Raw genomic sequence first — 25,956 nt, 5'->3', positions numbered from 1 at the left:
TCCACACCCAGAATCTCTTGCGTGTAGTTCTATTCAGTATAGGCCACTTCCCGCAGAGTCAGACTCTTCATTATCCACTCTTACATTCTTTATATGATTATAATGGAGGTTTTGACGATTTCGAGGTCTCTGTTATTAATACAAAAACAAATTTTACTAAAAACATTTATTATATAATTTATTAAAAGTAATATCACAATAATAAAAGCATCTACAACTACAATAAAAATATATCAAAAAGGTCAACCATATTTCTTATATATTCATTAAATAATCTCATAATCTGAATATAAAATTTAAATCCATTAAATAACCTCATATCAGATATTCACTTTTTTAAATATTCTTTCTTTTGCCATCTTCTCATAAATATTATTTAATTTTGATACAGAATCACATAATTGGACTGAAGTATGCAAAGTTGGACTCTTCGTACAAAATTATAGGTAGTAAAAAAAACAACACTTGCGAGATTTTAGACAAAAATATGAAAAACATTTCTAGGTAGTTCCGGCAAATGTTAATAAATTTATATTTTTATTTCATACTTTTATTTAATGCTTTTACAAATTCTTTATGTAGTGTCGAAAGAAGTATTACCGGATAAAGTTTGCATGACAAAATGTAACTTGTGTGCAAAAGCATTATTCGACAAAAAAAGTAGCTGTAAATAACTTTCCGCATCTTTTCTCCATGATTTTTGCTCCCCAAAATGGCCACTAACGAGGAATATTAATTCCCGGTGTTTGTTCTACCCTTATCCAAAAAACCAATCGTAATTATCTAGGTCGTAGGCTAACTAAATACATAGAATATCGTTAATTAAGCGAAATAAAGTGTATGTGACATCTCATCGAAATTTTTTTGCCATTGCCATTATAATAAGAATTATAGCGGCGGCTTCTTTAGGTGACACGCATCCGAAATGTTCTATTTTCCATGACTCTGGCGGCGCATAAATCAGGCTGAACGAGCTTTACATTCAAAATGTCATACGTCATTCCATGAAATTGTCATATGCCATTCGATAAAAATGGCTAAATTGCCAACCAACGAATTCAATCTTCCTCTAATTGTGGTTTTCTTGGTGTAGTATTAAAAATTTAACTTGCTGTAATAAAGATATTGTAAATGTTAGAAAGCATGAAATAAAAATTATTCTTCGTGTTCCTAAATAGTAATTAGCACCTGATATATTGATACTGTCTAGACCTAAAACCTATTTTCACTCACATTCTAAAGGTTCTACATTATTCTAGTATTCACCAATTATTTTCTATTTCTATAGTATGTGGTATGTCTTACAATAGACAAATCTGAAGATAAATCAATATTATAACCGAAAAATTTGACAATTAATGACAGCACAGTTTATATGACAGTTTAATTTTATGACAAGTATTCGAAACTTGTCGGGGTGATCATATTAATTTTATAAATTCTTGTTGAGAAGAAGGTATCGATGTTTATAGTTTTTATGCTTTGAATAGTCCTATATAAATACCGTTCTAATCTTCTGCTATAAAAACTGTGCTATCTTACGTTTACCAATCAATTATAAATGTAATAAAATTGAAATATATCCAACGTTAAATAAAAGTAGGACTAAGAAGGTATTTTTGTTAAATTAAATTGTTTAAATTATAGAGCAAATGAATAATAAAAGTGATACCACATCTAGCACCTCATCAACTGTAAGTACAGATAATGAAGGTGAAAACATAATTACAAGCTGAAAATGACCAGTATCAGATAATTGTCCTTAAAAATATACGCGACCTAGCCGCTCGTAAACGGGTAGGCTTGTTTCGGCAGACGAAAATTGAAGATTTTTGTAAGCGAAAATGTGTTGTTGCTCTTTTTTGTTTAATTCGTATTTGTCATTAAAAATATAAATAAAATGTATGACTATAATCAATATACTTCGATTATCCGAACAAATCGGTTTTCCGAACACCTATGTCCCCCAATTAGTTCGGATAATCTACGCTCTACTGTTTTTACAAGTTCTTGGTGTTGGTTTTTTACTAGAAAATCATTTGCCCGTCATCTATTAGGTTTCAAATTATTAAACTGTGTTGTATTGTCGAGATAGTAGAGAAAGTAAGAAATTGTGAAATAATGAAAAGGTTAAGTTATTATAAGGTTAAGTTATAAAACTGTTAGCACCAGTTTTTTGGGATACAAAATGAATTATACTCGTGAATTACCTCCAAGCTGGTAAAACACCAAACCCGGCTTATTACTGTAATCTTTAACTGAGGTGAATAAAATAACATACAATCTATTTGCCAGATTTAACCCTCTCTGACTTCTGGCTATTTTCATATCTATAAAACATGCATGGGAAACGATTTTCATCGAAAGAATAATTGATATCGGCGATGGAAACGTATTTTGACATAGCTCCAGACTCTCATTTCAGAGATGGGATTCCTAAATTATAGGATTACTGGAACGAGTGTATTGAACACAAGATTTCATCGCTATGGGTGGAATATCGTGGTCGCAAACCAAAATAAGAGTTTAAGGAGCGATGTGAACTCGGTATTTCGGTTCTGTATCGAGTTAGGGTACATAAATAGACCAAGAAAGGGGAGTGTATTGGAATGCAAAAATAATTTTACTTGTGAATTACCTTCAAACTGGTAAAACAACAGACCGAGTAACCTTTTGGATTAGCTTGATGTAAAGAACTCGTGAGGAAAACCTGGTTTATAAAAAAAAATTGTTTTTAACAAAACAATATATCAAAATCAAAAAGCTTTGCGAAAATCAGTGAATTAGAGGTGGCTGTTGCAACATCCACCCTATTTCCCAGATTTAACCCTCTCTGAAAAGAAAATGTTTTGGGCAAAGCACCAGTATTTTGGGATGCAAAAATAAGTTTGTTCATGAATTACCTCCAATCTGGTAAAAAAACAGACCCAGAATATTATTGAAACCTTTTGGATTATCTTGTAAAATGAAAAAACTCGTGAGGAAAACCTGGTTTACTAAACAAAAAAATTGTTTTTAACAAAACAATCTATCAAACTCAAAAACGGTTGCTAAAATCAGTGAATTAGAGGTGGATGTTGCAACATCCTCCCTATTTACCAGATTTAACCCTCTCTACTTCTGGCTATTTTCACATTTCAAAAAACATGAACGAAAAATGATTTTGATCGAAAAAAGAATGGATAGCAGCGATGGTAATGTATTTTGACAGTGTTCAAGATTCTGATTTCAGAGATGCAATTCCTAAATTGTAGGATTACTGGAACGAGCTGGAACTGGAACTATGGATGGAATACCATGATCCTAAATTAAAACAAGCAGCTAAGGAGAGGTGTGAAGCAGGTATTTCGGTTGTCTATAGAATTTAGGATACATAAATGAGCCAAGGAGGTGTGAGTACCAGTTTTTTGGTATGCAAAAAGAATTTGATTCGTGGAATACCTCCAAACTTGTCACCCAGATAATTATTGTAGCCTTTTGGATCAGCTGAATGTAAAAGCTCATGAGGAACACGTGGTTTACATGACAAAAAGGTGTTTTCAACAAGACAAGCTCAAAAATCGTTGCGAAAATCGATGAATTGGAAATAGATATTGCAAAATCCATCCTATTTACCAGATTTAACTCTCTATGACTTATTGCTATTTTCACATATCAAAAAACATGCACAGGAAACGATTTTCATCGAAAAAAGAATTAAGCAGCAATGAAAATGTATTTTGGAGAGTCTTCCACATTCTTATTTCAGAAATGGGATCCCTAAATTGTAGGATTACTGGAAGGACTGTACTGAAGTTAGAGGAGATTATGTTAAATAATAAAATGTATTTTAAGTCATACAATCGTGTTTTGTTATTAGTATTAAATAACAAAACTTATTGAAATTGAACAATCTACTAAATATGACAACTCTATAACAGTTAACAAAGTTTAAACCGTCATTTGCTCTTCATAAATTAGAAATCCATTGGCGCACTGCTGGTCGAAGGATATTTAATATAAATTATAATTTTTTAAGTATTAAACTTATAAGAAACATCAATAAATTTTATTCATATTCGTCTAAGTGCTGGAACTTCATTGAAAAGGAATAACAGTAGTTATCGGTATTGTAACAACATAGAAATCTCAATGACTAGACGTGTAACGGAATTGCTGTTAAACATAAATGATATTACAGCTAATAATTTATTGGTGGTAATATCTGTAACTTACTTTTGATTATGAAAAACTCTTTTTACTTTTAAAACAAATAAATAAACTTATGTGTTATGTTTTTATACCTACAGAATGCAAAAATATTCATGTAACTTTGAAATTAAACTTCCTTCAGCGCCAAATATAAGTTATAAATACCTTCTTAACGATCTTCTTTTAAAACAACCATTAGCAAACAAAGAATTAACAAAATAGTTGTATAAATGGTAAATCTCAAAATGTTCCAAATAGTTAAATTATAAAACTTTGGTTCCTCGTTATTAATTCAGTCAATAGCTTTGTGCAAATCTGTTTTTAAAAATCCAACATTCAGTAATTTATTCATTTATTCAGTAAGTCGTTCCCGTCAATTTAATTTCGAAAGGAACCTACAACAATTTCATATATTTTCGAGTACAGGTCAACTATTGTAGAGTGGCTTGTAGTAGAATATTTATCTGCGCAAATGTACACGTGTTGTGAGTGTGCAATTTACTGTTGATCACGTTACGTAGCAGGTACACTATTGCCTTGGTACTCACTTTAGAATTTTGTTTCTTCGAGAGAGACTCAGTGAAGAAAGTACGAACTAACTATAATATGATGGTTGTTTCCAGTTTTCCTATTTATTTTTGTACGGTCGTCGTCTTGAAACGACGAAATCTAGAAGCATACCGAGTAACAGATGCTTACATTTGAGGTATTACTTGCCATATGATTCCTTTAAAGTATTTTTTAGTAAGTAAGAAGTAATGGGTATAAGGAATTGAAAATACCTAAAGACAAATTGATATAAACTCCTTGAAGAAACTAATATTTTTCGCAAGTCATTAACTTCATAGAGATATCGTCAATTAAAATTGCAGGTGTCAATCCATTTTTTTTGCAACGATATGGTGGGAGAGTTTGATATCAATGTCTTCGATTTCTTTTACCTTTTTCAGCATTACAAGCTCCTACAACCAATTGTTGAACAGAAGTGTAAAAAATGCAGGAATGCATCCCCTACATTTTCTTCTAGAAAAAAAAAAGAATAATCAACAGTCAATAATTGAAACTTTTGGGTATTTCTCGCGGCCTTTACTAGGCAGCTGTTAGTTAAATCTGGACCTATCATTGCAGTACGAAAACAAAGAATAGTACAACTACGAACAGTCAAAAGTTATCAGACATCATAGTAGGCGAAAACGGTTCTATTGGCAGGAAGGGTTACGTGTTCTGGGATTCCCATGGAATCTCAGTTATATGTTCTCGACTTCCCATGGAATTCCAGAACACACCTTGACGACTACGCAAAGAAGTAAAAATAATAAATAGTGAGTATAACACCAACTATTGTACTTAAGGACCTTTCCGAAGCTGTGAGATCTTGTAGTAATCGAAAAGCTGGTCTTAATGAGATTGCCTTGGTGCTGGGTAGTAGTCGTAAACTCTGTGAAGTGAGCATACTAAAGCTATCATAAGCCTTCTCCTGGGGCTCCATGAGCGACCGTCGATTCCCTAGGTTCTCGTTGATTAAGAATGGACTTAACACACAAATCAAACAAGTAAAAGGACCAATGCAGCCTTAGCCATCCTAAAACTGAGGAACTGTCTCCCTTAATACGCTATACTTCAAAAAATCAAGAAAAACTACTGAAAAGTAGGCAACACAACAGCAGACGTTTAAACCGATCTGAAAGTCACAAACATAGCTGTACGATGGATATAGACAAAAGATCTTTTAAACTGCAATGCGGTGAGTTGGTCTTCAGCATCTTCAAATTGCCGAATTGGCGTTGGTTTCCATAGACATATATACAATAGACTGCTCCAATGCAGTCGTATTCCCCCAGCGTGTCAGAGAAAACTGACGCAAAGCAGTCCCAGCATCTCTGTCTAATGAGCTGGGTTTATCGACCATGTGACCTAAAAGACCACGTTGGTCTTTTATTAAAAAGAGATGCAGCGACTACTTTACGTCAGTTTTCTCTGTCGCACTGGGATAACGGGCTGGTATTGTAACGATCTTGTAGTATATGTCTACGCCAAAAACTGCTATTTTTGCATTTTTAGGTTAGGATATCTCGGAAACAAGAACCATTTCGGCAATTTGGAGTTCAGATTCGCATGCAGCTCATAAAAAAAACCTTTTGAAAAGTATATCCTGATCTCTGAGTCCTAATATTGGTCAAATTTTGATTATAATCATATGGCTTGTAGGTTTTTTAAAACTAAGAAATTTTAAAATGCTATATCTCAGCGAAAAAAGAAGATATCTGACTAAACTCAACGTCATTTAAGATACTAAGACATATTTTAAGATGGATATAACAGTTTCTGCGAGAAAATTATATTTCGATGCTACATAACCTCAAAAACGACCAAAAACCGCTATTTTTAAACTTTTAGGTTAGGATATCTCAGAAACCAGAGCTAATTTGGGAATTTGGAACTCAGATTCGCATGCAGTTCATAACAAACCATTTGAAACGTATATTCTAATCTCTGAGTCCTAATATTGGTCAAATTTTGATTATAATCATATAATATATATAATCATATGGTTTGTAGGTTTTTTAAAACTAAGAAATTTTAAAACGGTATATCTCAGCGAAAAAAGGAGATATCTGGCTAAACGAAACGTCATTTAAGAGACTAAGACATACTTTAAGATGGTTATATCAGTTTCTGGAAGAAAAATTATATTACGATGTGAAATAACCTCAAAAACGACCAAAAACCTCTATTTTTGCACTTTTAGGTTAGGATATAAGAAGCCAGAACCAATTTTGAGCTCCGATTTGGATTCAGCACACAAAAAAACTTCTGAAAACTATATTTTGATTTTTGAGTCTGAATATTACTTAAATTTTGTCGACCTGTGTTATCGAAAATTCTTAAGAAATTATTTGACTAAATTTTGTGTACTTAAAGATTCAACGTACATAGTAATTGTTGACCTGTGGTGGTTATTAATTTATTAATTTGATTAGCGTGCATTGTTTCCTTGCAAATAACGATGTAGGGTTCGTAGTTTTGAATTTCCTTTAAAGTATCCGTTATATCGTCGTCCGTTGCAAGAATTTCGGATTTATCGATGGAAAGTCTCGATTTGGGAGATAATTCGGACGATTCTTGGTTGTTGGTGCTGAATCGTTGTGGAAATACTTGAACCAATTGATCCAAGGTCATGTTGGAGGCGACGTAAGTCAAAATATCTAGAAATATAAAACATAAGATTAATTAATGTTCAAATTTGTTAAAGATTATCCATTTTGCTAACAGACTATTTTGAAGATTACTGGGACTTTCATGTAATTGATGGAATTTATTTTAATTTTTCTCTCTTTAATTGGATAAAATAATACTTTTCCACACTAAAATTGGCACACTTAAAATGGGAAATATTTTGATTGGTTAACACGTTAAGCACGGGTGTACTAAGTAAAAAAAGTTCCGCATGGACGGGAGTTTTTTTTTTATTTTCTGTTAAATAGAATGCTCAGTATGTATTTCTGACATATAGTTCAGTTCCAATATTGCAAAATTTTACGTATTTTTTATCATTTTTCTCGTGACATCACATTAATGTCTCGCCGTCTTTCCGAAAATATCGGCCTACAGAGACGGCGAGACATCAATGTGATGTCACACTTTGCGCATGTCAACAAGTTGGCTGTTTGTTTATGATTTCATTGACTATGCACATTTCATAATTCTAAGTCGAAACATCAAAAGAGCAGCATGGCTAACGGTGATTATGAACAAGAGCAACGTAGGCTGCAAACATTGTGGGATGAATTGTTATCTGATGAAGATGATAAAATAAGTGAATTTGGGGACGTTTATTTATCCGATGAGTATGTACCCGATAGTAGTGACGCAACCTGTAGTGACGAAGAAATTTCTACAAAACGTGCAAAAGAATTTGAAACCACTGAGGCGATCAATCTTGAAAGAGAACTTGCTCCATCCACGTCAGTTGAATGTATCAGTGAACTTACAACTGAACACGACGACAGTATGGTGAGTAAGCTTAGTTCAGATCTTTCTTTTTTGTTGTCGACATTGCTTATAAATCAACTGAAAAATTTTTGGATCACAGCAGTTATTTTGTTACAGATTGATCAAACTATTGAAGATGTGATAGCTTGAAATATATTCTAAGACGCCGATGAAGAAAATAACACTACCTAGGATACTCAAATAGTATGGGGGCCCGTTGATGGTACTTCACTAAGAACGTTTGATTTCTCTAGTGTTGATATTGGAATAAAAGCTGAATTCTATGATAGATATGAGCAGATACTCCATACGACTTTTTCAAACTATTTATTACAAATGAGATTATTGACCATATGGTGTACCAAACCAATATTTATGCCGAGCAAGTGTTGAGAGAGAAGCAGAAGCCAAAAGGCCACGTAAAGGGATGGGTTCCCACTGATAACAAAGAAATGGAAATATTTCTTGGTGTAATTATTTGGATGGGTTTAGTTTAGCTACCATGTCTAAAAGCTTATTTGAGCACTAATTTTTTATACGCTAACAAGGTAAAAGATCTCATGCCAAGAAACAGATTCGAACAACTTCAAATGTGGCATTTCAATAATAACGAGGATGTGAGCTTTGCAACTGATAAACTTAGAAAGTTGACCCCACTGATCAATAAGAAAGATTTCAGTACGTTCTTGTGCCAGGACCAGATGTATGTATTGACGAAACTCTTGTTCCTTTTAGAGGTCGTTTAAAATTTAAACAGTACATTAAAAAAAAAAAGAACAAGTTTGGAATCAAATTGTACAAACTTTGTACAACTGGTGGATATACCTATAATCTACAAGTGTATTGTGGAACTGATGGTATCAGTAATGCAACAGCGAATGTAGTCATGAGTTTGATGGACAATATTTTGGACAAAGGGCGAACCTTCCATACGGATAACTATTATACTAGTGTGTATTTAGCATCTTAATTATTGAACAGAAAAACACATCTTAATGGAACTGTAAGGATGAACAAAAAACTGAACGCGAAAGAAGTTGTGGCAAAAAAACTAAAAATACATGAAGTATTTGCCCAGGAAAGTGGTGCATGTGTCGTTATGATGAAATGGAAAGATACGAGAGATGTGCTGCTGTTGACCACCAAACGCACCGATGAGGTAGTGGGAGTGAGACAACGTGGAAAAGAGATAGAAAAACCAAAAGCCATCGCGGATTATAACACAGCCAAAGCTTATATCGATCTTTCGGATCAATTGAAAGCATATTCGCATTCTCTTAGAAAGGGAACGAAATGGTACCGGAAGTTAGCGATCGAGCTAATTTTAGGTTCTGCTTTAGTGAATGCATACTTGTGTTATAAGGAAATAACAAAAAATAAAATGCAAATTACTGAATTCAGAGAGCATCTTGCCTTGGCACTTTTAGATGTAACTCATGAGCTTGTATCGGCCAAGAACATCCAAAATGATGAGTGTCATGTATATACAAGAGCACGCTAAAGGTCGATGTGTTGTGGGCTATGCTTTAAAAAAAGAAACTTTAGGACGGCAAGAAGCACAAAGCAAAACACCAAGAACCAAATGGCAGTGCACATCTTGTAAAAAGAGTTTTTGTGTTTCATGTTTTTTTGGAACGCATTCTGCTACAAAATCAAAGTAGTGCGATTTTTTTTCATTTATATAAAACTATGTCTTTATTTTTGTAACCAAGCTTTTGCTAATAAATGTTTTGTTTACTTTACATCCATTTTATTTTTGAAATACAATATCTCCTCATTGATGACACTCAGTTGACTGTAAGTACTGAATGTGTCTAAACATTCCAGACCGGTTCACATTAGGTGTTTCTATAGACGGCTATTTATCGCCTCCCATAAATTTATCATTATCGTGTGACTTTACAATGAGCCACGCCGTCTTATTTTCTGTTTGAAATGAGACATCTATTGGTGTCACGCCGGCCTAAGTTTATTGCGTTGATGTCTCACCATGCTTAACGTGTTAATAAAAAACATATATAAGTACTCATACATTTTTCCAGGTTAAAATTACCACAATTATCCTACACCTACGACTTTCATAGTTAGCGGTTAGACAGCATTAAGATATCGTTCGCTCATGGAACGATATGTTTTAATTCGAATATTCGCACGATTTGATTGGTTAGAGAGTGGGTGTGGTTAAAAGCCAACCAATAAAATATCTGTAAGTAAAAATGCTTTCTGAATATATAAATACATTTGTATGATGCAATATGTGGGTTTCCTTTAAGAAATAATCGCCGATAAACAGTTTTTTTTACAACTGTTAATTCTGTCTAGTACACATATCAGAAATAAACGGATCACTGAAAATAAGCTGTACGTAGAACTACAAATAAATACTGAATACATTTAAAAATTAAACAAACCTTTTAAAATTCTCTTATGGAAGTAACACACCCTTTTCAGTTTCTCATTCTGTGAAATTCTTAGTATTCTTCTTTGTACTGTCGCTACCAGAAACTTCCATTCGTCTGTTCTAGTAAATCTATCCTAAAATGCAACAATTTGTTAAATTCTAAGTATAACAAGAAGAAAACAGAAAATGAGTGCCTATAAATTTAAATGGAAGAATAGATCAGATGGGGGATCAAAAAATATGAAGAACGAACTTTACTAACCTTGCCGAACTGTAGGAGACACTGAGGACAGGTGTCTATCAGCAGTAAAGTGGCATCATTTGTTAACATCGTTATAGACTGCAGACTTATGTTCCCTCTTAATGTTTCGTTGACAGAGAGATACCCATTAACCTGTGAAACATACTGTATTAATATTCATTCTTATAATTGTCAACAATTTAAAAGACGACAAAGACCTTCTTTTTTTTTTAATTCGTGTAAAACCGTCAGCTTTTCCGATTGCAGCTCTGTACATTATAGAAATTCCAGAAGACTGTAACTCCGATAAAAAGCTGTTTTCTAAAACAGTTCGTTCTCATTATGTAAGCCAGCTGGGGCGGACTATGATATTAGTATTGTCTACGTATCAGTGCAAATTCTTCTAAGCTATAATTATTAATATAACTGTGATATTTGTAATTATTAAGTCAGTTTTTTGGTTAAGTTATTAAGTTAGTTAAACCACGTCGTACTTCACTTAATCTCTTAACCCATTTACCATAGTACTATGATCCAGTTCTAGGGTAAGTTCTAATGTTAGTGGTCTTCTAATAAAGCCTGATAACCCTGCCAAATTCAAAATATGACATTAAGGCGTGCATTTAAAATTGTTTTAATCCGAGTATATACAATATTTCTGCTTAAATTAGGCCCATAATAGCCTGAACGCCTATAGGAATTTTGTATATAACTATCAATCAACATGGTTTTTTTCAGATTTTTTAAAATAATAAATTCATAATAGAATCATTGTAACATTTTTTTAATTAATATATTAAATTAATTTTAATTCCTTTTACCCATGTGGATGATACGCTGATGGTCGTGTTTACGATCAGAAATTTTTATTGGGAAACTACCGAAATATGACTGAAGAATCTACCTACGTATTTATTTAAAGACGCCGGTTTGGCTAATCCTTAGTTAATCCTTTTCCGGGTTCTTTTTCATAAATTCGGTAATTGTCGTCGAACGCCCGTTGTAATGTTTTTTCGGGAAAAACCTAATCTAGGAGATTTTATATTTCATCACGTTTGTAGCTAGAAGGGTACCGTTATGTTCGATGTTAGAACTTTTTACCTTCTCAGAAATACATACAACTGGCCTATGATTTTTGAGTGGGAGATATCCCTTCTTCCTTTTTTTGTATTTGGGTAAATTTTTGCAAGAAAGTTTTACTTCTCGGTGGGCACTCGTAGAGAAAAGAAGTTACTTTTGGTGGGACAGTCCTGGAGTAAGGACTAGATCTTACTGTATCTCTATTATCGTCCCGTTCTCGGTGCATTTTCTTTATAAGTGTGTATCCACTTGTTTATTAGAGTTTTTTATCTTACACTATATTAGATTAAATATAGTTATAAAGTACCTTTAATGTTAATTAAATTCAGTGTTTAATACAAGTATAGTATTAACTTCAGTGACTTAATGCAGCAGTCGTCAGGAATTACCGTAAGTTAGCATAATCTTTGTTCTCGACTTATCTGGGCGAGTAATATGGTATGGTATCATATCATCTTCCATTATCTGTACGTATCTAAAGTTCATACATGTCTTCAAATGTAGTTGAGAGTAGCTACTGAATTTTACATTCAATTAAAGAACATTCTATATTTTTTTGTTACGAACCAAATTCCATCAGCTACTAAGAAATTTCAATAAGTAATAATTATGAACATTTAAGTCTCAGTCTATCATTAAATAATAGTGCGAGATAGCTAATCGACTTAACCAAGTGCGGTTTGGTTAAATTTTTATGTTTTCATTTCTGTAACCTTTTGGTATTTTCGTAAATTTAGATTTGGTTAATTTTTGTTATCTTTTGTTTGTTATAATTTTTATTCATTTTTTTTTTGCTGTAATATCTCGAGATACGCCAAAACATTATTTGTGCATGATTATATTATATATCTTTGTAAAGGTATTTTCTAATTATATTTCTGCTTATTTTTCTATGTATACCTACCACCATTTCATAGTTGTGGTGTATTTTTATTACTTGTGTTGCATTCAGCAACGTCATAATTTTGTTGTTGAATATATTGTTATTGTTTTATGTATGTATTTTATTTGTCGACTCCTAACGAAGTTCCCTGATATAACCATAACTCTGAATATTTACTTATTATCTTAAATTATTATTATACTTTTGACCAGTAGAAAGATCAGGCTGATTAAGTTTCGTAGGTAAGTAGATATAATACCTAATATACTTATTATTTGTTTATGTAGAGTGTTAACCAAATTTATTTAATAATTGACTGTTGATATCTTTTCTTGGGTTTGATCTCTGAACCTAAATATCTTTCCTTATCTCTTTTCGTTTCTAAGGTTTCTTAATTTTCTCCTTAAACCCCAAAAAATTAAGTGGCGCCCTGTTCCCTGTCTTATCTTATCTTTGGTAATTTTACCCATCTATCTTTTTGTTTATTTCTGTATCTTTTCCAATATCTCTTATCGTATCTTTACTTCTTTCGTCCGTTGGACCCATTCCTGGTTCCAAAAGCTAGTTTCAAACCCACGACTCGCTCTCCACCAACCATCTGGCTGCCGTCCGCAGTGTCTCCATTGGTGACCTTTCTAGCACCATCCAAAAAAGGTTTCCGAGGTTACATCATTAAATACTCCCATTTTCGAAAGTATTTTTTATGAAGTTCTATTAATCACCAATCAACACAATTTTTCTGAAAATTTTTGAACGAGTAGATTCTTGTAGCAGCAGCTCACACTTTTAAAAAATTATTGGAGTATCCAGGGAGTACGAAAGAGTAATCGCGTTCTCAAACGGCTGTAGGTGGCAGCACTTGTTTTGAAAGATGGCGGACGAAATAGTGATATCGTTTGTTGACATTGTAAAGATAGGGAATTTTAAAATACCCCTTGTTGAAGAGCAAGCAATTTTAAATTCCAACCATATTATTACTTGTGGAATATTGTGTAGTGGGAAAACCGCAGTGATGCAAGCATTGTGCCTTCAAACGAGCAATTTGAGAGGAGTATCCCACCAAATACAAGTGAAAATTGAAGTGATTGATAATATTAAAAATGTTGTTTTGTAATTGTACCCGTAAGGCTGGAAATTCAGGCAAATTCAAACATATAATTGGCACATTACTATATATTTTTCAGTAAGTGATTACACAGTGATTTGATAAAAGTAAAAGAACCATTTTGCTATAACTTCATGTTCATAATTCCTTATTATTACTTACAGGCATACGATGGAAAAATTGGAAAAATTACGCACCACAGTCATCAAGCAACAGTGGGGAAAATTAAAAAAACATGATGTTATGAAAATATGATGCCAATTAACCAGTTTTGCCACATGAAAAAACACAGCAAAAAGAGAATTACTTACCTCCGATATAACTTGCTTCGGTACCACTTGACTGCACAACAGGGCCTGCAACTTCTTCAATATAACATCAGCTTCTTCATTTATCGGCCATTCCTCTTTGACAGGATAATTTTCGATGCAAGCTTCGTACAGCTTGGAATTAATTTCAATTTGAAAAGGAGGCATTCTGTCTAAATATTTCCAACGCAGACTGGAAAACAGGTAACAGTCCTTTGGTTTCTTTTCTTGTTCCTCGAAGTAGGTTTTATTAATTCTATTGTATCCCAGTTTTTCTTGATGGCGATCCTTGTTGGTATCGTCGTTTTCGTCCTCGAATATGTCTTTCTCGTCAGGCTTGTTTGAACTAGAAACCATTAATAACGTTTATTAATGCGGTACTATCAACTTTTAGACAAGTTTATTATTCGAAATAAGCATTTGTGAAACAATATAAAGGTAGAAAATAGGGGTACTTGGGAAATTGAAACATTGTTGTCTCCTTCAGGAACCAGTATAGAAGGAGAAACATATTTTCCAAAATATTCAAAACATTGTAACGTTAAATACAGGAGGTGGCTTCTGCAAAAGCTCAACCGAGAGTAAAAATTCGTCTCCGAGATGATAATTCAAACAACAACGCAATATCAGAGATAAAAATTCCTTCAGGGATTAAGAGCGTTCCACTTAAACTTAAATACTTTGATCGGCGAGCTATTTACTTCGATTCTCCCGCCTGTCTTGGATGTTTATTCTATTCCAAGAACACTGAAGTGTTTTTCGCCGAAGTTTTGAGATGATATTCGAATGTTTATAACAAATTTTCGTTAGTGAAATACGTACATTAATATCTTATACAGGATGGAATTTGAAATACGAGAAACTTTACACAGTTTATAGCTACCGTAAACTCTTGCTCTATGAATATTGAATCGAAACACAGTCTGAGACAATAAATATCACCTGATCATAACTAAATGTATACCGACCTATAAATAGGAAAAAATTGTGTGTTTGGCAACAGCGCAATGACAAAGTTATCTTACAGGATCTGCTTATAGGTGGCGCCAGTGATAAGTATAGTAATTAATTGTAAAAGTTGACCTCAGGGGGTCCAAATTCGTTTCATATGGTTTTTGATTGATATCAACCCGTATACCAAGTAAAATCTTGTTTATAGTTTTCCAAATTCAATTTTTTTCGTGGACAGATGGACGGGGAAACTACTTGTAAATTATATAATAAGATACAATTCATTTGTTTGTATTTAAAAAACAACTATAATAGCTAGAGCAATTTTGATCAGTTACTGATTTTCCGATCAGTTATTGATTGTAATATTTCACAATCTCTTCACTGAAATATTTGTATATTTTGAGTAACTCAGATAATAAATAAAAACACTTTCCACTTCATGAGTTTTACCTTCAATTTCAATATTTTTATTTTAGTTATTTATTCTCTTACACATCCACATTGACACATTTACTTATTCTTGACATTATCTCATGGTAGAGATGTAATATCCTTCATAAAAATAGGTAGGCTTAGATGGGCTGGACATGTGTCAAGAGCAAATGAAAATTACCCACCCAGACGAACTCTATTATCGGTCCCAGTGGGAAATAGGAGTAGAGGCAGACCACGACTGAGATGGAGGGACGGTGTGGACGAGGACGCAAGGAAAATCGGCGCGGCAAATTGGCAACGGTTGGCGATGAACAGAAACGACTGGCGAAATAGACTGGGGAAGGTCAAGGCTCAACTAGAGCTGTAGCACCACTGATGATGATGATGATGACATTATCTCATACTGTGATCCTCCTATCCACTATTTTCTCTTTAAAATTTTCTTTTTAACAAATTTCTATCGTTTATTTTCTCATAACTACTTTTCGTTTGGTTTATTTTACCCACTCACTATATTTGGGCACCATATTTGTTGTTTTTCTCTATAGATATAGATACATATTTAACCAATTAGCTTTTGACTGTAAACACATGGATTCTCAATATATTACGATAGAAATTGATCTCCAAAAATCAATCTAAAATCATTAGGACATCAAACATGCGTTATTCTATATTTAAATGTCTTTCTCCCTCTTTCAATGCGTTTCACTCTCTCCAAATAGTTTTGGTTCTCTCCATAGATGTCTGTTGCTCTTCCAAAATATCTTTCTCTCTCTGTAAATATATATCTGTCTCCAAATGTTTTTTTTAGTACTTCAAATCTCTCCAAATGTCTTTATTTCTCAACAAATGTTTTTTGAGAAATTACTATGACGTCTAAATAAATGATTCTGTATACAAATGTATTTCTCTCTCTTTCAATACCTCATCTCCCCTCATCTCCTCGACACCTCATCTCCCCAAACGTTTTCATTTTTTTACCTCGAAATGTGTTGATTTCTATACAAATGTTCTTCTCCTACTTCAAATGCGTTTTACTCTTTCCAAATTTAATCCTATCTCTCCAAACGTCATTCTATCTCCTTAAATATGTTTCTTCCTTTCTATTAATGCCTTTTTCTCTCCCTTTAAATGTTTTTCTATTTCCAAATATCTTTTTCGCTCTCCTTAAATATCTTTTTTCTCTCCGAATCTTTCTATTTCTCCCCCAAATGTCTTTCTTCCACTACAAATGCTTTTCACTCTCTCCAAATGTGATTTTCTGTTTCCAATGTCTTTGATTTCTCCCAAATTGTCATTTTCTCTCCCAAAGTCACTCTCTGTAAATGTCTATTTATTTCCAAATGTATTTTTTTTTTACTTCAAATCTCTTCAAATGTCTTTTTGTTGAGAAATAACTACTACCTCTAAATGAATTACTGTGTATAAAAATGAATTTCCCTCTCGTCCAACACGTTTCACTCTCCCTAAACGTTATCCCATATTCTCAAACGTTTTGTTCATTTTTTTTTACCTAAAAATGTGTTGATTTCTATACAAATGTTCTTCTCCTACTTCATTTGCGTTTTACTCTTTCCAAATTTCATCCTATCTCTCCAAATGTCATCCTATCTCCCTAAATGTGTTTATTTCTTTCCATAAATGCCTTTTGCCCTCTCAAAATATTTTTCTCTCCATTTAAATATTTATCTCTTTCCAAATATCTTTTTTGCTCTTCTTAAATATCTTCTTTTCTCTCCCAATAAACTAAATAAACAATAAACTAAATAAACTACTGTGTATAAAAATGAATTTCCCTCTCTTCCAACACGTTTCATTCTCCCTAAACGTTATCCCATCTTCCCAAACGTTTTGTTCAATGTTTTTACCTCCAAATGTGTTACTTTCCATACAAATGTTTTTCTCCTACTTCAAATGCATTTTATTCTTTCCAAATGTCATCCATCTCCCCAAATGTGTTTCTTTCTCACCATAAATGTCTTTCTATCTCGCAAAATGCTTTTCTCCCTCTCAAAATGCTTTTATTTCTCCCCCAAATGTATTTTTTCCACTTCAAAATCGTTTCATTATTTCCAAATTTCATTTTATCTCTCTAAATGTTCTTTTCCAATCATATTTCTACCATAATCTGTCCTATTGATCCCAAAATCCTCTCTCTCTCTTCAGATATCTTTGTTTCTCTTCAAACGTCTTTATTTCTCCAAAAACACCTGTATCTCCGTCTAAATGCGTTACTGTATAGAAATTTGTTTCTTCCTCTTCAAAATCTCTCCAATATCCAAAGTTATCTACTTTCTTACACACGCTACAAACATATTTATTTACTTATTCTTGACAATATTTCTTATTTCGATCTACCGTTCTATCGTTTCTATTGTTCAAATTGTTACTACTTTTCAGACAGCTCGAACTCTCACCTTCAGATTACTTTAACATATTCTACTCTTATACTTTGTGTTTTTACCCCATACTCTTCATTCTTCCCTGTAAAATCCATTTTATTTATCTTAATTTTTGTTAGATGATGACTTAATTCCTTTGTACCCCAAACAAAATATTATCACCACATTATGAGGGAAATTGGTCTTTAAAATTAACTCTACAATAATTCGGCAAACAAATATTAGTGTGAGCATGAAAACAATTTTATCAACCAAGAATATAAAATGGATTTGATAAGACATTTCGAATAAATGATCCCATATTGTTGTCAAAACGCAACAATTGAAACAAAAGTGAAGTTGAAAAATGAAGTCATGAAAAAGCTAATGCATAACTGCTTATAAGCGAAAAAAAAAGACAAAAAAGTTTTACAACTAAATTACATAAGAAAAAGCAATGATAAATGATAACACCTAATTTTGTAACCTAATTATGTCTACAAAAATGACCAGTTTGTAGGTAGCAGAATGGGAATACGCCTCCGCCAAAATTTAGACGGTCAAAATTTCGTATGCAACCAGTAATACATTACTTCGATAACTCCCCAATTTTTGTTATTATAAATTTTATTTTGGTGAAAATTTGATGTATGAAAATAATTCCAAGATTATGACTAGGAAAACTGTCACGACGTAAAAATGTCAGTGGCGACATGAAGCGGACCTAAAATGAACTTAAAAAAATATATACAATTTTTTGCAAATGTGCAAATACTTACCTAATATTCTTGCCATCTCTGCTACTCTCGTCTCTCAACTGCAGAATTTGTAACTGGGAGAGGTACGATCTGACCAAAAGTTTCATCGCTTCACTAGCGCCTCTTTCATAAATGATTTTACTCAAATCGATATTTTCCGGTTTCGAAAAATATCTTTCGAAATACGTTTCCAGCGTTTTCTGTAACAGCACACTTGCTGAATTACTATCGCTGCCTATGCTGGACGGCAAATATTCCAGGAACACCTACGACGGAATAAAAAATGTAACATACTTTTACAAATGATGACAAACTGTACAGTCTACGGTCATGAAATAAATAAAAGCATAGGATAATGGCACAGATCGCACAAAAACGAATAAAAAAATGGATAAAAGCATGACACACAACCGTAAATCAATGTTTCTGGCTTATTGACCATCATCAATACGGTGCAGCCAATTTAGAGAAGGTTCAATTAACATGTAAGGTTATAAACGTCACATGTTTGTTATTTTTCTTCAAATAATTATTTTATTCCAATTTCTTTTGGTTTTATTCATGTGTTAATATTATGTTTTGTTTTATTATTTTTTTTAATAGTTGGCACTCAACGATCTAGGTATGTTACACAATTCCCCACGTTGGGCGCCGATATTTGTACGAAAATATTAAAGCATTTGTCCGTTAGAATTATTTTTGAACATAATTTACTGGCCGCGTCCGTTGAAGGGAGATTTAAATGTAAAGGGTAATATATCTAATGATTTTTGTTTGAAAAACTGCCCGTACGGCCGTATAGACTTGTACATTAAGAAAGAGTTCACTGTACAGCGTTTAAAGTCCTACCACGGAATTAAAACTCACCTTTGATGGGGTATTAGTTTTATGAAGAGAGATAACATATTATTTTTGATCCCTAAAGATTAAATGAATAAAATTGTTAGGTAACTGAAGTAGAGCTTTCATTGACATACAGCAACATTTGACGTGTATTATGAAGCTGTCTTGAACCATTTTGACACCGACTTGAAGAGAAAACTTGAGTTTGTTTCGAAAAAAATTATCTTTTATCAACACAACGCAAACGCCGACAATAAGACGGTTGTACAGGAAAAATTACACCAATTGTGATACAAATTGATCGACCATCCACTGTAGTAGCCAGATTTAGTCCTGTGCAATCCTTTCCTGTTAACAAACTTTAAAAATTGTCCACATGGCGTCCTTTTGTAACGAGTACTGAGGTCTTAACTGAAACATCACACTATTTTGATGAGCTAGAGCAAAATTACTTTTCGTAAGCGTCTTTTTAAGTTTACTGATCAAAAAATATGCAAAAAGGATCAAAAATAACAAAAACGGTATGTTTTCTTATATTTCCTAGATTAATATCAATCCACTCTCATAAATAAATCTTTGAATATAACTTACTTTGATTATTTTGTTTAAATTTATAATTTTCTTGTCCATCATGAGATTCACAAAGACAGAAGAGAGCAATTCCGGGCAAATGCTAATAAGGAGTATCGTCAATTCAGAAAATGTTGTGACTGACTTATTTTTATGTTGCGGAGGGTACATGGTTTCAAAGAGGAGATCGTAATTTTCCAAAATAAGCAAGCGCAGGTTTTCTCTGGTGATTTTGTCCAAGTGGTCTTGTGCCATAGTCGTGTTGCATTTTTGAATATAAAGGAGCGTCAGTGCGAGGTGTTTTTCCGCTGAAACGCCAAAATTTCTAAAAAGTATAAACACAAATTAATAAATCATGAATGTGTTGCTTGTGTGAGTCCATTTCAAATAGGTAAAAGAAATAAAATTAGACTTACAATCAATTTAATTTTACTACCAAACGACCGGTTTCGCTTTCTACACTTTGCAAAGCATCTTCAAGTCAAACAGTACAAAGTAAATTAAACGCTGAAATTATAAAAAGCCCATATTAGGGTGCTGTCTTATAAAGATAAAGATCAAAAAAAGGTTATAGTAATTATGCCAATATTACCTGTCTGTGTTTATTAATATGCATAAAATTGATTTAGCAAAGTGAAAACCCACAAATTGGTAAGAGATAATCTATTGAATTGTAATAAATTAGAAACAAACAAAATACTACTTACATTCCGGTACAAGAATTTTTAAATAATGATTCGTGATACATAGTTCAAACTATCCTGTAATTGCTGATGATGGGTGATCTTCGGTTAATGTTGTAACCGTCTGACAATTAACGAGGAAGTTTCTTGAGGGGAGAGATGTTAACAAATGAAATAAGAGTAAGGTATATGTGATTGTTTGTTAAATGAAAGAGTGAGGTTTTCAACATCACTTTCTTTTAACAAATATCAAAACATCACTTTCAGCACAGATTGTAAATCAATTTTATGCATATTAATAAACACAGACAGGTAATATTGGCATAATTACTATAACCTTTTTTTGATCTTTATCTTTATAAGACAGTACCCTAATATGGGCTTTTTATAATTTCAGCGTTTAATTTACTTTGTACCGTTTGACTTGAAGATGCTTTGCAAAGTGTAGAAAGCGAAACCGGTCGTTTGGTAGTAAAATTAAATTGATTGTGAGTAAATCTAATTTTATTTCTTTTATCTACAAATTAATAAATACAAACACAAAATTAGCATTAAAAATTATGAAAGGAAAATTTTGTAAAAACGATATAGCTTAGAATGGATTAGTATTGTTTGTTTCAAAACTAAAGTTGTTAAAAATTTAATCAGATTTTTCTTATTATGTAGGTCTTTACTTTCCTAATCACTAAATCATCCCGCAAATTCTTCCAAATTTGTGCCCTCACAAGATTCTTTTAGCTACGCCCATGGCTAACAAATCCTTAGAAGAACTATGGTACGCTTTCTAATTGGCATATCGAGGGCAAGTCATGGTTCTCTTATGATCCTTTCCCTTCTCAGAAACAAGTCAATAGCTTGTGTGTTTTTCTCTCCATTAACCCTTTACTTCTAAGAACAGGTATAATTCTCTGGCTTTCTAAAAAACCTTCGAAAATTAATTTAGTCCTTTTCACCAGAGTCTCTTTTCAATTCTAAAGTATAATTAGGGCCAATCTCGCATGGGCAAAAGAAATCCAACAACGAAAACTATTACTTTATTTGTGTACCAGCCTTCGAGTTAAGCAGGTCAACTTTGCGGTAAGTCGTTTATTCAGATTATGCCTTGTAAATGTCCCGCTAATTTCGATTTTTTTTTTTATTAATTATAGACTTGATGTCACTTCTGCTTGCCTGAAGATCCTGAAGTTAGGCAACACGTTTTACTGCAGAAGACAGGAAGCTATTTTAGAAGACCAAGTAGGCTTTGTTGTTCACAAAAGCCAATTACAATACATAAAAGACTTTCAAAAGTAAAAACGCGTAAGTTATATACATAATTTCTTACGATAACAATGTACTAGATCTTAAAGAACAGCAAATGAGACGCTGTAGATCTTGGCAAGGTTCAGAAGAAGTGAAGAAAGGCAAAATATTCTCAAGTTAGGCAACATGTCCCACTGCAGATGAGAAACCGTTTTAGAAGACCGAGTAGGCTTTATTGTCTTAAAAATATTACTAGTGGGAGAAATGAAAAAGAAAAAAATGAATGGTCCTATATTAATGAATAATATATGTAAGGAAAAAAATAATAATTACTTACTCTGATATTTTTTCGGTCAAAATATGGATTAACTTGTCCGTCGAATACTCTCTAAATATTTTACTTCTCAAAATCAAGTTCGGAACATCTTCACAAGCGTGGTGTTCTAAGTAATTCATGATTGATTCCGACAAATTCTGTTTTGAACTGGAACCGAAAATTTTGTCGGCGTCCGGTCCCGGTTTGACGTAATATAGTGTTTTCTTCAAATAGTACATCAGTCCTTTTTTAAACTAAAATAAATATGTGTGAGAAGTTTATTATTTGATTAAATTTGAATATTTTAGGTTTTAGAATATGCAGAACCTTTTTCCGACATAATAAGACACCTTTTATAGGTATAAGAAAAAAGAAGTACTTGTGACTCGTTTGGAAAAAATATATAAATATGTTTGGATTGGTTGGAATCAATAAAAAGGGGCTATAAGGTAACTAAGTCAAATTTAGAAATTAGAAATTAGAATTAGAAAACATCAAAATTTTAAAAACCGAACAAAACAAAAAGAAGAGAGAGATATACGAATCAATAGAAATAAAAAGAAATACCAACGTAATCAATGACAAAAAAGATACACAAAACCTAAATAAAATATATTTTAATCTGTTTTAAATAAGAATAAATATAACACCATAAAAAACTCTTCAAGTCATAACATAAATATCTCCACTGTACCCATTTCGAAAACACCAACGATACGCCCATATAAAAATAAGTTAAAAGTAATAAGTTTTTTATATGTTTTACAAAAACTTTTTGTTATTAATCTTTATGATTAGGTAAATGTACCAGGTGGTCCAATAAGCCGATCTCTGGGCTATATATCAGAAACTGTTCACGTTATAACTTTAGGAGAAAAAATTCCTTAGTAAAAGGAATTACAATATAACACTTCTTAACAATGTTTTGACTGCTGTCAATAAATAAACAATATGAACTCCCCGTCAGATTCATTTTCGTAGCCTACTTAGTTTCGAAAAAACTATTTTTAATCATATGAAATAACAATGGTCAAAATAGGTATCAACATTAAGATTCTTCTGCTATAAAAAAATTTGAAAGTACCTACTGACTTATTTTTTAATTTAATTTATAATACAGGGTGAGTCAATACTATACTTACTTATGTTTATGCGTTTTTATTCATATCTCGAGTTCGACAAAAGCTATCAACATGTGGTTTGCACCATTTTGTTACGAATTTAATCCAGTTCCATTATGAGTTACAATAAATAGGTGTTTCCATTAAACATTTTGAAGAAAAACAAATTTTAATTTTTTCTATTCGAAAGTACCCTCTACCCATGACAATTAAAACTAAATGCAATTGTTTTATAGTAGATGTAAATTAAATCATCCACACTCTTTCTAATGACACTAATTTCGTTAAAATCGGTTGATTCAAACCAAAGTTATAGGTATTTATCCACGAATACTTTCCCACCCTCCTCCACACTTTATTTGAAAAAATAAAAAAAAAGTACTTGAACAATTTTGTGCGGAATTTAGGCCTCTTTCTAGTTTACTTATTTAACACTTGTATAATTGGGCATATTTCACAAAAAACTGGTTTTCAAATGTTTCTTCACAGGTTACGCCCCCTAGCGGTTAATCCAGAAACTTGAAAGTTATTTTCAGCGATTTCTCTTGGCCACTTTTACTAAGGAATTTTTTCTCATAAAGTTACAACATGAATAGTTTCTGATATATAGCCGAGAGATCGGCTTATTGCACCACCCGGTACATTTTAAAATCTTGACATAGGCAAGGGTTTCCTACCGAAACGTTGATTTCAATGGACAATAAAATCTAGTTCCAAATTTAATATTACTTATTGAACATAAGCCCAAGAAATACTAATTTTATATTAAATATGGCACCTGAAGAAGAATAAAAATTATGACAGCAATGGAATCGTTGAATGCTGTACAGGTACTTAAGAGTTATGAAGACACAATTTGGCCACCTAGACAGCCCCACTTCGCCCTATGCGATTGTTTCGTGAGGCTATCTAAAATCAAAAGTTTATTCGAGGTGGAATTGGGAACATTTCATAAACTCTGCGACAAATTGTTCGTGAGTTTGAGCTGTCGATTAGAAGATGTATATAAGCGAATTTCGGTCATTATTTGAAATGTTCATTTTAAAACACATACAATCCGGTGAATTTGGCAAGATTTTAATACAATAAATGTGAAAATGTGAACTTTCTCCCTAGACACACTATACAAAACACTTACTTGATTTCCAGATTGTTCCTGTAGTTTTTTTACCCTCACTAAAACTTCCCCCAGTATTACCCTGGCCATTTTATAATAGGGAACCGCCAGAACATAATCATCTTCGTAGTTACACCTAAAAGCGATATAAATTCGATATTATAAAACAAATAAAACTCATACTATATGATTTTTGATATATTTGTTTTATGAAAACCTTAAATTTTGAGATGGAAAAAAGCAGATGGTGAGTTGTGGGAGGGAGGGTAGAGGGAGAGAAACAAGGAGGGAAGTAAGGTTGATAGTGAAAATAAGAGAAAGAGAAGGTAAGAGGAAGTGGCGAAGAGAGTAAATGAGGGGAGGGAAACGGAGGGATATAGAGAGACAAACAGAGAGAGAATGAGAGAAACAGAGGGGAAGTGGTAGAGTGATAACGAGGGAGGAACGTGCCAGTTAAAGGAAGAGAGATAGAGGGAAGGAGACAGAGATAGAGAAGAGGAGAAACGAGGAAGAGGAAGAAAAGGGGAGTGCTAGACAGAGAAAGGAGAGTAGCAAGGGAAGAGAGAGCAAGAAGATAACAAGGGGTGGGGCATTGAGGGGAGAGGGGGAGCTAGTGAAAGAGAAATAAAAGAGAGTATGATGTATGAGTATGGGGAAGTGAGGACATCACAAGGAAGTGGAGGAGAAAAAAGGGGAAAGTGAAAGGGAGGAAAAGAAAGAGTGAAATGGAGAGGAAAAGAGAAGGAAAGAGAAGAGGAAGGAATGATTATTCTATGACAAAAAATGAGACGATACAAACAAATAGTTTCTTAGGAATGATTGTGACAGAAAATTTGCACTTTTTATCTCCTGTGCTCGTCTAACTGGTAAATTAGGAAGAACCGGCCACTTTGATAACTAGCACCACATCACACTGTCAGTTTTTTTAATGTTTGGCATATTTCAGTTCAATTATACGAGTGAATTTAATTAATCACATATTTTTACTTAACTTACATGATGAAATGATCCCCTAATAAAGCACAAGACGTTCGATACGTTTCTACAACGTCATCTTTATTATATTTCCTGCATATTGCCAACTTTACGTTATCATCGGTCATTATCCATTTCTTCAAAAGTAGAACCACGCGTAGTACCATATGGGCTTCGCTCATCAAATGACAGTAAGTTTGAACTGAAGTAAACCTAAAAATATAACACATATCTAAGTATATGACTACTGTATAAAAATGTAAAAAATGATCATTTGTAATTGGCAAAAATATAAATAAACTTAATTTTCCAATTAACTTAATTAACAATTCAATTGCTGATGGTGATTTGTGGAA

The 25,956-nt window shown here is 32.8% G+C and overlaps 1 protein-coding gene across 2 annotated transcripts in view; it reads right to left on the bottom strand.

Annotated features, from left to right (window-relative positions):
* Positions 1-200: 200 nt before the first annotated feature.
* Positions 201-25,956, bottom strand: part of LOC140436380 (uncharacterized) — a 37,126-nt gene continuing 11,370 nt past the window's right edge. Inside the window, exons 8-17 of one of the 2 annotated variants that reach the window (XM_072525133.1) lie at positions 25,622-25,813; positions 24,647-24,761; positions 22,409-22,641; positions 20,168-20,471; positions 18,755-18,999; positions 14,206-14,548; positions 10,848-10,979; positions 10,596-10,719; positions 7,125-7,397; positions 201-5,214 (exon numbers count right to left, since the gene is read on the bottom strand). In XM_072525133.1, coding sequence (XP_072381234.1) covers positions 5,213-5,214; positions 7,125-7,397; positions 10,596-10,719; positions 10,848-10,979; positions 14,206-14,548; positions 18,755-18,999; positions 20,168-20,471; positions 22,409-22,641; positions 24,647-24,761; positions 25,622-25,813 — 1,963 coding nt within the window. In that variant the 3' untranslated portion in view covers positions 201-5,212. Of the gene's footprint in view, positions 7,398-10,595; positions 10,720-10,847; positions 10,980-14,205; positions 14,549-18,754; positions 19,000-20,167; positions 20,472-22,408; positions 22,642-24,646; positions 24,762-25,621; positions 25,814-25,956 lie in introns of both variants that reach the window. The other variant, XM_072525132.1, reaches the window with a different exon arrangement.

The sequence above is a fragment of the Diabrotica undecimpunctata genome, chromosome 3 (genome assembly GCF_040954645.1).
Source record: "Diabrotica undecimpunctata isolate CICGRU chromosome 3, icDiaUnde3, whole genome shotgun sequence".
Classification (NCBI taxonomy): domain Eukaryota; kingdom Metazoa; phylum Arthropoda; class Insecta; order Coleoptera; family Chrysomelidae; genus Diabrotica; species Diabrotica undecimpunctata.
This window is presented reverse-complemented; position numbering and strand designations above follow the sequence as displayed.